The 12,486-nt window shown below is 42.1% G+C and overlaps 1 protein-coding gene across 1 annotated transcript in view; it reads right to left on the reverse strand.

Annotated features, from left to right (window-relative positions):
• ELAC2 (elaC ribonuclease Z 2) overlaps positions 1 to 12,486 on the reverse strand; it is a 246,750-nt gene that overhangs the window by 97,467 nt on the left and 136,797 nt on the right. The window contains exon 14 of the mRNA XM_053710440.1: positions 2,959 to 3,035. Within this exon, the coding sequence (XP_053566415.1) occupies positions 2,959 to 3,035 (77 nt within the window). The remainder of the gene's footprint in view (positions 1 to 2,958; positions 3,036 to 12,486) is intronic.

A 12,486-nucleotide genomic window follows, 5' to 3' on the forward strand; every position in this document is an offset into this window, starting at 1 on the left:
ATAACCAATCTTTGTAATGTTATCCAATCTCTGATATGCACCGGACAACACACATCACTGAATAACACACCATTACCGTACAAGTAATCAAACGGAGTGAGGTGTGTAACAATATATTCTATATGGATTTTATTCCGGTAACAAGGAATGAGTGTGCCCTATCAAATTAGCTGTGAGGTTGTAATTCAAACTAAGTCCAACTACTGAATAATGATTTCGGCTGTAATTTGACTCACAGGTTATGGAACTGAACATATCTCTCAGTCGTTGTTCATATTTATGATGTGTAGTGATTAACATATATTACGATAAACGAACATTAATTGTACTCTTTACGTTACTGCAGCACACGGCCAATACTGAGTAGCAAGCACCTTATCAAAGGTATCATTTACTACAACATAGTTAGTATTTAATTACCGTATTTAGCCAGAAGGTATTAACGGTTCAGGTGAGGTAACTAACGGCGCATTTTCTTGCAGCCTCTAATTAAAGTTTTATCTAATATCAGTGGTTTTTGTATAACCACAAGAAACCTAGCATTGTGATTTAATTAAATGCTACTTCATCCTGTTGATGAATAATTAAAGTACATTAAATACACTGAACACCCCAATAAACGGGTGAGTTTATTTTAACACAGTTCTAATTATCATCTTAATTCACACACACAAGAAATCTATCATGAATCAGAGATATTGAGCTCTCTAGTGAGTTTATAACAATTTAGTCTCTGTTTAAGCAACTGCTATTTCAGCAGCTCTGATAATATCTGCAAGCAGTGTCATTGTTTTGTTGTATATACAATTATATTTAGGAGATACCTACTGATAAGTTATAACGTCTACTTAATTGCCATAATATATTTTTGCACAAGGTATTCCATTGGACACCAATTTATATGCACTGGATAGCGCATTATAATACTGTGGAATAATAACTATAGGGCAATTTTTACTCAAACTGACACCAAATCACATAAGTGTCTTAAAGTGGGGGCTTTAACAAATAATTACCACAATAATTGGTTAGATCCATTTCATACAGTCGGTACCTAAGTGTGGTTTTAAATGTTTTCCTATTTTATTTGAACCCAATAAAAGTTATATTTTAATATTCCTATCATATCAGGTTTTCTCCCCATTTAATTTATTCCCTAGGGAATAATTAGTGATATTGACTTAGAATGTATTGATCCACTGACCTAGAAGAACATACAGTAACACACAGCTCATTAGACGTAAGGCTACAGGCAGGTAACAGAATCACACAGATCTTCAGTTACACACAACATACAGTAACACACACAGCTCATTAGACGTAGGACTACAGGCAGGTAACAATCACAGATGTACAGTTACACACAACATACAGTAACACACACAGCTCATTAGACGTAGGACTACAGCCAGGTAACAATCACACAGATCTACAGTTACACACAACAACATACAGTAACACACACAGCTCATTAGACGTAGGACTACAGGCAGGTAACAATCACACAGATCTACAGTTACACACAACATACAGTAACACACACAGCTCATTAGACGTAGGACTACAGGCAGGTAACAATCACACAGATCTACAGTTACACACAACATACAGTAACACACACAGCTCATTAGACGTAGGACTACAGGCAGGTAACAATCACACAGATCTACAGTTACACACAACATACAGTAACACACACAGCTCATTAAACGTAGGACTACAGCCAGATAACAATCACACAGATCTACAGTTACACACAACAACATACAGTAACACATAGCTCATTAAACGTAGGACTACAGCCAGGTAACAATCACACAGATCTTCAGTTACACACAACAACATACAGTAACACACACAGCTCATTAGACGTAGGACTACAGCCAGGTAACAATCACACAGATCTTCAGTTACACACAACAACATACAGTAACACACAGCTCATTAGACGTAGGACTACAGCCAGGTAACAATCACACAAATCTTCAGTTACACACAACATACAGTAACACACACAGCTCATTAGACGTAGGACTACAGGCAGGTAACAATCACACAGATCTTCAGTTACACACAACATACAGTAACACACACAGCTCATTAGACGTAGGACTACAGGCCGGTAACAATCACACAGATCTTCAGTTACACACAACATACAGTAACACACACAGCTCATTAGACGTAGGACTACAGGCAGGTAACAAACACACAGATCTACAGTTACACACAACATACAGTAACACACACAGCTCATTAGACGTAGGACTACAGGCAGGTAACAAACACACAGATCTTCAGTTACACACAACATACAGTAACACACACAGCTCATTAGACGTAAGGCTACAGGCAGGTAACAGAATCACACAGATCTTCAGTTACACACAACATACAGTAACACACACAGCTCATTAGACGTAAGGCTACAGGCAGGTAACAATCACACAGATCTTCAGTTACACACAACATACAGTAACACACACAGCTCATTAAACGTAGGACTACAGCCAGATAACAATCACACAGATCTACAGTTACACACAACAACATACAGTAACACATAGCTCATTAAACGTAGGACTACAGCCAGGTAACAATCACACAGATCTTCAGTTACACACAACAACATACAGTAACACACACAGCTCATTAGACGTAGGACTACAGGCAGGTAACAAACACACAGATCTTCAGTTACACACAACATACAGTAACACACACAGCTCATTAGACGTAAGGCTACAGGCAGGTAACAGAATCACACAGATCTTCAGTTACACACAACATACAGTAACACACACAGCTCATTAGACGTAAGGCTACAGGCAGGTAACAATCACACAGATCTTCAGTTACACACAACATACAGTAACACACACAGCTTATTAAACGTAGGACTACAGGCTCCTTATGTAGATTATAATAGTACACGCTCTTCCGGGCTCTTAGACTAACCTTTGCCACTCGCGCTGAGGTCTCAGTTGGTATTTGAGGAGACATTCGCCCCGCACACCAAGGCACTCAGTCTCTTCCTATAGAAGGAAAAACATAATTTATGTAAGAACTTACCTGATAAATTCATTTCTTTCATATTAGCAAGAGTCCATGAGCTAGTGACGTATGGGATATACATTCCTACCAGGAGGGGCAAAGTTTCCCAAACCTCAAAATGCCTATAAATACACCCCTCACCACACCCACAAATCAGTTTAACGCATAGCCAAGAAGTGGGGTGATAAGAAAAAAGTGCGAAAACATATAAAATAAGGAATTGGAATAATTGTGCTTTATACAAAAAAATCATAACCACCACAAAAAGGGTGGGCCTCATGGACTCTTGCTAATATGAAAGAAATGAATTTATCAGGTAAGTTCTTATATAAATTATGTTTTCTTTCATGTAATTAGCAAGAGTCCATGAGCTAGTGACGTATGGGATAGCAGATACCCAAGATGTGGATCTTCCACGTAAGAGTCACTAGAGAGGGAGGAATAAAATAAAGACAGCCAATTCCGCTGAAAATAATCCACACCCAAACTAAAGTTTAAATCTTATAATGAAAAAAACAGAATTTATGTTTACCTGATAAATTACTTTCTCCAACGGTGTGTCCGGTCCACGGCGTCATCCTTACTTGTGGGATATTCTCTTCCCCAACAGGAAATGGCAAAGAGCCCAGCAAAGCTGGTCACATGATCCCTCCTAGGCTCCGCCTACCCCAGTCATTCGACCGACGTTAAGGAGGAATATTTGCATAGGAGAAACCATATGGTACCGTGGTGACTGTAGTTAAAGAAAATAAATTATCAGACCTGATTAAAAAAACCAGGGCGGGCCGTGGACCGGACACACCGTTGGAGAAAGTAATTTATCAGGTAAACATAAATTCTGTTTTCTCCAACATAGGTGTGTCCGGTCCACGGCGTCATCCTTACTTGTGGGAACCAATACCAAAGCTTTAGGACACGGATGAAGGGAGGGAGCAAATCAGGTCACCTAAATGGAAGGCACCACGGCTTGCAAAACCTTTCTCCCAAAAATAGCCTCAGAAGAAGCAAAAGTATCAAACTTGTAAAATTTGGTAAAAGTGTGCAGTGAAGACCAAGTCGCTGCCCTACATATCTGATCAACAGAAGCCTCGTTCTTGAAGGCCCAAGTGGAAGCCACAGCCCTAGTGGAATGAGCTGTGATCCTTTCGGGAGGCTGCCGTCCGGCAGTCTCGTAAGCCAATCTGATGATGCTTTTAATCCAAAAAGAGAGAGAGGTAGAAGTTGCTTTTAGACCTCTCCTTTTACCAGAATAAACAACAAACAAGGAAGATGTTTGTCTAAAATCCTTTGTAGCATCCAAATAGAATTTTAGAGCGCGAACAACATCCAAATTGTGCAACAAACGTTCCTTCTTTGAAACTGGTTTCGGACACAGAGAAGGTACGATAATCTCCTGGTTAATGTTTTTGTTAGAAACAACTTTTGGAAGAAAACCAGGTTTAGTACGTAAAACCACCTTATCTGCATGGAACACCAGATAAGGAGGAGAACACTGCAGAGCAGATAATTCTGAAACTCTTCTGGCAGAAGAAATTGCAACTAAAAACAAAACTTTCCAAGATAATAACTTAATATCAACGGAATGCAAGGGTTCAAACGGAACCCCCTGAAGAACTGAAAGAACTAAATTGAGACTCCAAGGAGGAGTCAAAGGTTTGTAAACAGGCTTAATTCTAACCAGAGCCTGAACAAAGGCTTGAACATCTGGCACAGCAGCCAGTTTTTTGTGAAGTAACACCGACAAGGCAGAAATCTGTCCCTTCAGGGAACTTGCAGATAATCCCTTTTCCAATCCTTCTTGAAGGAAGGATAGAATCCTAGGAATCTTAACCTTGTCCCAAGGGAATCCTTTAGATTCACACCAACAGATATATTTTTTCCAAATTTTGTGGTAAATCTTTCTAGTTACAGGCTTTCTGGCCTGAACAAGAGTATCGATAACAGAATCTGAGAACCCTCGCTTCAATAAAATCAAGCGCTCAATCTCCAAGCAGTCAGCTGGAGTGAAACCAGATTCGGATGTTCGAACGGACCCTGAACAAGAAGGTCTCGTCTCAAAGGTAGCTTCCAAGGTGGAGCCGATGACATATTCACCAGATCTGCATACCAAGTCCTGCGTGGCCACGCAGGAGCTATCAAGATCACCGACGCCCTCTCCTGATTGATCCTGGCTACCAGCCTGGGGATGAGAGGAAACGGCGGGAACACATAAGCTAGTTTGAAGGTCCAAGGTGCTACTAGTGCATCCACTAGAGCCGCCTTGGGATCCATGGATCTGGACCCGTAGCAAGGAACTTTGAAGTTCTGACGAGAGGCCATCAGATCCATGTCTGGAATGCCCCACAGCTGAGTGACTTGTGCAAAGATTTCCGGATGGAGTTCCCACTCCCCCGGATGCAATGTCTGACGACTCAGAAAATCCGCTTCCCAATTTTCCACTCCTGGGATGTGGATAGCAGACAGGTGGCAGGAGTGAGACTCCGCCCATAGAATGATTTTGGTCACTTCTTCCATCGCCAGGGAACTCCTTGTTCCCCCCTGATGGTTGATGTACGCAACAGTCGTCATGTTGTCTGATTGAAACCGTATGAACTTGGCCCTCGCTAGCTGAGGCCAAGCCCTGAGAGCATTGAATATCGCTCTCAGTTCCAGAATATTTATCGGTAGAAGAGATTCTTCCCGAGACCAAAGACCCTGTGCTTTCAGGGATCCCCAGACCGCGCCCCAGCCCATCAGACTGGCGTCGGTCGTGACAATGACCCACTCTGGTCTGCGGAATGTCATCCCTTGTGACAGGTTGTCCAGGGACAGCCACCAACGGAGTGAGTCTCTGGTCCTCTGATTTACTTGTATCTTCGGAGACAAGTCTGTATAGTCCCCATTCCACTGACTGAGCATGCACAGTTGTAATGGTCTTAGATGAATGCGCGCAAAAGGAACTATGTCCATTGCCGCTACCATCAACCCGATCACTTCCATGCACTGAGCTATGGAAGGAAGAGGGACGGAATGAAGTATCCGACAAGAGTCTAGAAGATTTGTTTTTCTGGCCTCTGTCAGAAAAATCCTCATTTCTAAGGAGTCTATTATTGTTCCCAAGAAGGGAACCCTTGTTGACGGGGATAGAGAACTCTTTTCCACGTTCACTTTCCATCCGTGAGATCTGAGAAAGGCCAGGACAATGTCCGTGTGAGCCTTTGCTTGAGGAAGGGACGACGCTTGAATCAGAATGTCGTCCAAGTAAGGTACTACAGCAATGCCCCTTGGTCTTAGCACAGCTAGAAGGGACCCTAGTACTTTTGTGAAAATCCTTGGAGCAGTGGCTAATCCGAAAGGAAGCGCCACGAACTGGTAATGTTTGTCCAGGAATGCGAACCTTAGGAACCGATGATGTTCCTTGTGGATAGGAATATGTAGATACGCATCCTTTAAATCCACCGTGGTCATGAATTGACCTTCCTGGATGGAAGGAAGAATAGTTCGAATGGTTTCCATCTTGAACGATGGAACCTTGAGAAACTTGTTTAAGATCTTGAGATCTAAGATTGGTCTGAACGTTCCCTCTTTTTTGGGAACTATGAACAGATTGGAGTAGAACCCCATCCCTTGTTCTCTTAATGGAACAGGATGAATCACTCCCATTTTTAACAGGTCTTCTACACAATGTAAGAATGCCTGTCTTTTTATGTGGTCTGAAGACAACTGAGACCTGTGGAACCTCCCCCTTGGGGGAAGTCCCTTGAATTCCAGAAGATAACCTTGGGAGACTATTTCTAGCGCCCAAGGATCCAGAACATCTCTTGCCCAAGCCTGAGCGAAGAGAGAGAGTCTGCCCCCCACCAGATCCGGTCCCGGATCGGGGGCCAACATTTCATGCTGTCTTGGTAGCAGTGGCAGGTTTCTTGGCCTGCTTTCCCTTGTTCCAGCCTTGCATTGGTCTCCAAGCTGGCTTGGCTTGAGAAGTATTACCCTCTTGCTTAGAGGACGTAGCACCTTGGGCTGGTCCGTTTCTACGAAAGGGACGAAAATTAGGTTTATTTTTTGCCTTGAAAGGCCGATCCTGAGGAAGGGCGTGGCCCTTACCCCCAGTGATATCAGAGATAATCTCTTTCAAGTCAGGGCCAAACAGCGTTTTCCCCTTGAAAGGAATGTTAAGTAGCTTGTTCTTGGAAGACGCATCAGCCGACCAAGATTTCAACCAAAGCGCTCTGCGCGCCACAATAGCAAACCCAGAATTCTTAGCCGCTAACCTAGCCAATTGCAAAGTGGCGTCTAGGGTGAAGGAATTAGCCAATTTGAGAGCATTGATTCTGTCCATAATCTCCTCAAAAGGAGGAGACTCACTACCGACCGCCTTTATCAGATCATCGAACCAGAAACATGCGGCTGTAGCAACAGGGACAATGCATGAAATTGGTTGTAGAAGGTAACCTTGCTGAACAAACATCTTTTTAAGCAAACCTTCTAATTTTTTATCCATAGGATCTTTGAAAGCACAACTATCCTCTATGGGTATAGTGGTGCGTTTGTTTAAAGTGGAAACCGCTCCCTCGACCTTGGGGACTGTCTGCCATAAGTCCTTTCTGGGGTCGACCATAGGAAACAATTTTTTAAATATGGGGGGAGGGACGAAAGGGATACCGGGCCTTTCCCATTCCTTGTTAACAATGTCCGCCACCCGCTTGGGTATAGGAAAAGCTTCTGGGAGCCCCGGCACCTCTAGGAACTTGTCCATTTTACATAGTTTCTCTGGGATGACCAACTTGTCACAATCATCCAAAGTGGATAATACCTCCTTAAGCAGAATGCGGAGATGTTCCAACTTAAATTTAAATGCAATCACATCAGGTTCAGCCTGTTGAGAAATGTTCCCTGAATCAGTAATTTCTCCCTCAGACAAAACCTCCCTGGCCCCATCAGACTGGGTTAGGGGCCCTTCGGAAATATTATTATCAGCGTCGTCATGCTCTTCAGTATCTAAAACAGAGCAGCCGCGCTTACGCTGATAAGTGTTCATTTTGGCTAAAATGTTTTTGACAGAATTATCCATTACAGCCGTTAATTGTTGCATAGTAAGGAGTATTGGCGCGCTAGATGTACTAGGGGCCTCCTGAGTGGGCAAGACTCGTGTAGACGAAGGAGGGAATGATGCAGTACCATGCTTACTCCCCTCACTTGAGGAATCATCTTGGGCATCATTGTCATTATCACATAAATCACATTTATTTAAATGAATAGGAATTCTGGCTTCCCCACATTCAGAACACAGTCTATCTGGTAGTTCAGACATGTTAAACAGGCATAAACTTGATAACAAAGTACAAAAAACGTTTTAAAATAAAACCGTTACTGTCACTTTAAATTTTAAACTGAACACACTTTATTACTGCAATTGCGAAAAAACATGAAGGAATTGTTCAAAATTCACCAAATTTTCACCACAGTGTCTTAAAGCCTTAAAAGTATTGCACACCAAATTTGGAAGCTTTAACCCTTAAAATAACGGAACCGGAGCCGTTTTGAACTTTAACCCCTTTACAGTCCCTGGTATCTGCTTTGCTGAGACCCAACCAAGCCCAAAGGGGAATACGATACCAAATGACGCCTTCAGAAAGTCTTTTCTAAGTATCAGAGCTCCTCTCACATGCGACTGCATGCCATGCCTCTCAAAAACAAGTGCGCAACACCGGCGCGAAAATGAGGCTCTGCTTATGCTTTGGGAAAGCCCCTAAAGAATAAGGTGTCTAATACAGTGCCTGCCGATATTATTATATCAAAATACCCAGATAAAATGATTCCTCAAGGCTAAATATGTGTTAATAATGAATCGATTTAGCCCAGAAAAAGTCTACAGTCTTAATAAGCCCTTGTGAAGCCCTTATTTACTTGCTGAATAAACATGGCTTACCGGATCCCATAGGGAAAATGACAGCTTCCAGCATTACATCGTCTTGTTAGAATGTGTCATACCTCAAGCAGCAAGAGACTGCACACTGTTCCCCCAACTGAAGTTAATTGCTCTCAACAGTCCTGTGTGGAACAGCCATGGATTTTAGTGACGGTTGCTAAAATCATTTTCCTCATACAAACAGAAATCTTCATCTCTTTTCTGTTTCTGAGTAAATAGTACATACCAGCACTATTTCAAAATAACAAACTCTTGATTGAATAATAAAAACTACAGTTAAACACTAAAAAACTCTAAGCCATCTCCGTGGAGATGTTGCCTGTACAACGGCAAAGAGAATGACTGGGGTAGGCGGAGCCTAGGAGGGATCATGTGACCAGCTTTGCTGGGCTCTTTGCCATTTCCTGTTGGGGAAGAGAATATCCCACAAGTAAGGATGACGCCGTGGACCGGACACACCTATGTTGGAGAAACTGAAATTATAAGCAGAAGAATCAAACTGAAACAGCTGCCTGAAGTACTTTTCTACCAAAAACTGCTTCAGAAGAAGAAAACACATCAAAATGGTAGAATTTAGTAAAAGTATGCAAAGAAGACCAAGTTGCTGCTTTGCAAATCTGATCAACCGAAGCTTCATTCCTAAACGCCCAGGAAGTAGAAACTGACCTAGTAGAATGAGCTGTAATCCTTTGAGGCAGAGTTTTACCCGACTCGACATAAGCATGATGAATTAAAGATTTCAACCAAGATGCCAAAGAAATGGCAGAAGCTTTCTGCCCTTTCCTAGAACCGGAAAAGATAACAAATAGACTAGAAGTCTTTCGGAAATTCTTAGTAGCTTCAACATAATATTTCAAAGCTCTAACTACATCCAAAGAATGCAATGATTTCTCCTTAGAATTCTTAGGATTAGGACACAATGAAGGAACCACAATTTCTCTACTAATGTTGTTAGAATTCACAACCTTAGGTAAAAATTTAAAAGAAGTTCGCAACACCGCCTTATCCTGATGAAAAATCAGAAAAGGAGACTCACAAGAAAGAGCAGATAATTCAGAAACTCTTCTGGCAGAAGAGATGGCCAAAAGGAATAAAACTTTTTAAGAAAGTAATTTAATGTCCAATGAATGCATAGGTTCAAACGGAGGAGCTTGAAGAGCCCCCAGAACCAAATTCAAACTCCAAGGAGGAGAAATTGACTTAATGACAGGTTTTATACGAACCAAAGCTTGTACAAAACAATGAATATCAGGAAGATTAGCAATCTTTCTGTGAAAAAGAACAGAAAGAGCAGAGATTTGTCCTTTCAAGGAACTTGCAGACAAACCTTTATCCAAACCATCCTGAAGAAACTGTAAAATTCTCGGAATTCTAAAAGAATGCCAGGAAAAATGATGAGAAAGACACCAAGAAATATAAGTCTTCCAGACTCTATAATATATCTCCCTAGATACGGATTTACGAGCCTGTAACATAGTATTAATCACAGAGTCAGAGAAACCTCTTTGACTAAGAATAAAGCGTTCAATCTCCATACCTTTAAATTTAAGGATTTGAGATCCTGATGGAAAAAAGGACCTTGCGACAGAAGGTCTGGTCTTAACGGAAGAGTCCACGGTTGGCAAGAGGCCATCCGGACAAGATCCGCATACCAAAACCTGTGAGGCCATGCTGGAGCTACCAGCAGAACAAACGAGCATTCCTTCAGAATCTTGGAGATTACTCTTGGAAGAAGAACTAGAGGCGGAAAGATATAGGCAGGATGATACTTCCAAGGAAGTGACAATGCATCCACTGCTTCCGCTTGAGGATCCCTGGATCTGGACAGATACCTGGGAAGTTTCTTGATTAGATGAGAGGCCATCAGATCTATTTCTGGAAGTCCCCATATTTGAACAATCTGAAGAAATACCTCTGGGTGAAGAGACTATTCGCCCGGATGTAACGTTTGGCGACTGAGATAATCCGCTTCCCAATTGTCTATACCTGGGATATGAACCGCAGAAACTAGACAGGAGCTGGATTCCGCCCATACCAGAATTCGAGATACTTCTTTCATGGCCAGAGGACTGTGAGTCCCTCCTTGATGATTGATGTATGCCACAGTTGTAACATTGTCTGTCTGAAAACAAATGAACGATTCTCTCTTTAGAAGAGGCCAAGACTGAAGAGTTCTGAAAATTGCATGGAGTTCCAAAATATTGATTGGTAATCTCACCTCCTGAGATTCCCAAACCCCTTGTGCTGTCAGAGACCCCCAAACAGCTCCCCAACCTGTCAGACTTGCATCTGTTGAAATTACAGTCCAGGTCGGAAGAACAAAAGAAGCCCCCTGAACTAAACGATGGTGATCTGTCCACCACGTCAGAGAGTGTCGAACAATCGGTTTTAAAGATATTAATTGAGATATCTTTGTGTAATCCCTGCACCACTGGTTCAGCATACAGAGCTGAAGAGGTTGCATGTGAAAACGAGCAAAGGGGATCGCATCCGATGCAGCAGTCATAAGACCTAGAATTTCCATGCATAAGGCTACCGAAGGGAATGATTGTGATTGAAGGTTTCGACAAGCTGAGATCAATTTTAGACGTCTCTTGTCTGTCAGAGACAGAGTCATGGACACTGAATCTATCTGGAAACCTAAAAAGGTAACCCTTGTTTGAGGAATCAATGAACTTTTCGGTAAATTGATCCTCCAACCATGATCTTGAAGAAACAACACAAGTCGATTCGTATGAGATTCTGCTAAATGTGAAGACTGAGCAAGTACCAAGATATCGTCCAAATAAGGAAATACCACAATACCCTGTTCTCTGATTACAGACAGAAGGGCACCGAGAACCTTTGTAAAAATCCTTGGAGCTGTTGCTAGGCCAAACGGCAGAGCCACAAACTGGTAGTGCTTGTCTAGGAAAGAGAATCTCAGAAACCGATAGTGATCTGGATGAATCGGAATATGCAGATATGCATCCTGTAAATCTATTGTGGACATATAATGCCCTTGCTGAACAAAAGGCAGAATAGTCCTTATAGTTACCATTTTGAATGTTGGTATCCTTACATAACGATTGAATATTTTTAGATCCAGAACTGGTCTGAAGGAATTCTCCTTCTTTGGTACAATGAAGAGATTTGAATAAAACCCCAGCCCCTGTTCCAGAACTGGAACTGACATAATTACTCCAGCCAACTCTAGATCTGAAACACATTTCAGAAATGCTTGAGCCTTTGCTGGATTTACTGGGACACGGGAAAGAAATCTCTTTGCAGGAGGCCTTATCTTGAAGCCAATTCTGTACCCTTCTGAAACAATGTTTTGAATCCAAAGATTGTGAATTGAATTGATCCAAATTTGTTTGAAAAAACGTAATCTGCCCCCTACCAGCTGAGCTGGAATGAGGGCCGCACCTTCATGTGGACTTGGGAGCTGGTTTTGGTTTTCTAAAAGGCTTGGACTTATTCCAGACTGGAGATGGTTTCCAAACTGATACCGCTCCTGAGGGCGAAGGATCAGGCTTTTGTTC

The sequence above is a fragment of the Bombina bombina genome, chromosome 1, assembly GCF_027579735.1.
Source record: "Bombina bombina isolate aBomBom1 chromosome 1, aBomBom1.pri, whole genome shotgun sequence".
NCBI lineage: Eukaryota > Metazoa > Chordata > Amphibia > Anura > Bombinatoridae > Bombina > Bombina bombina.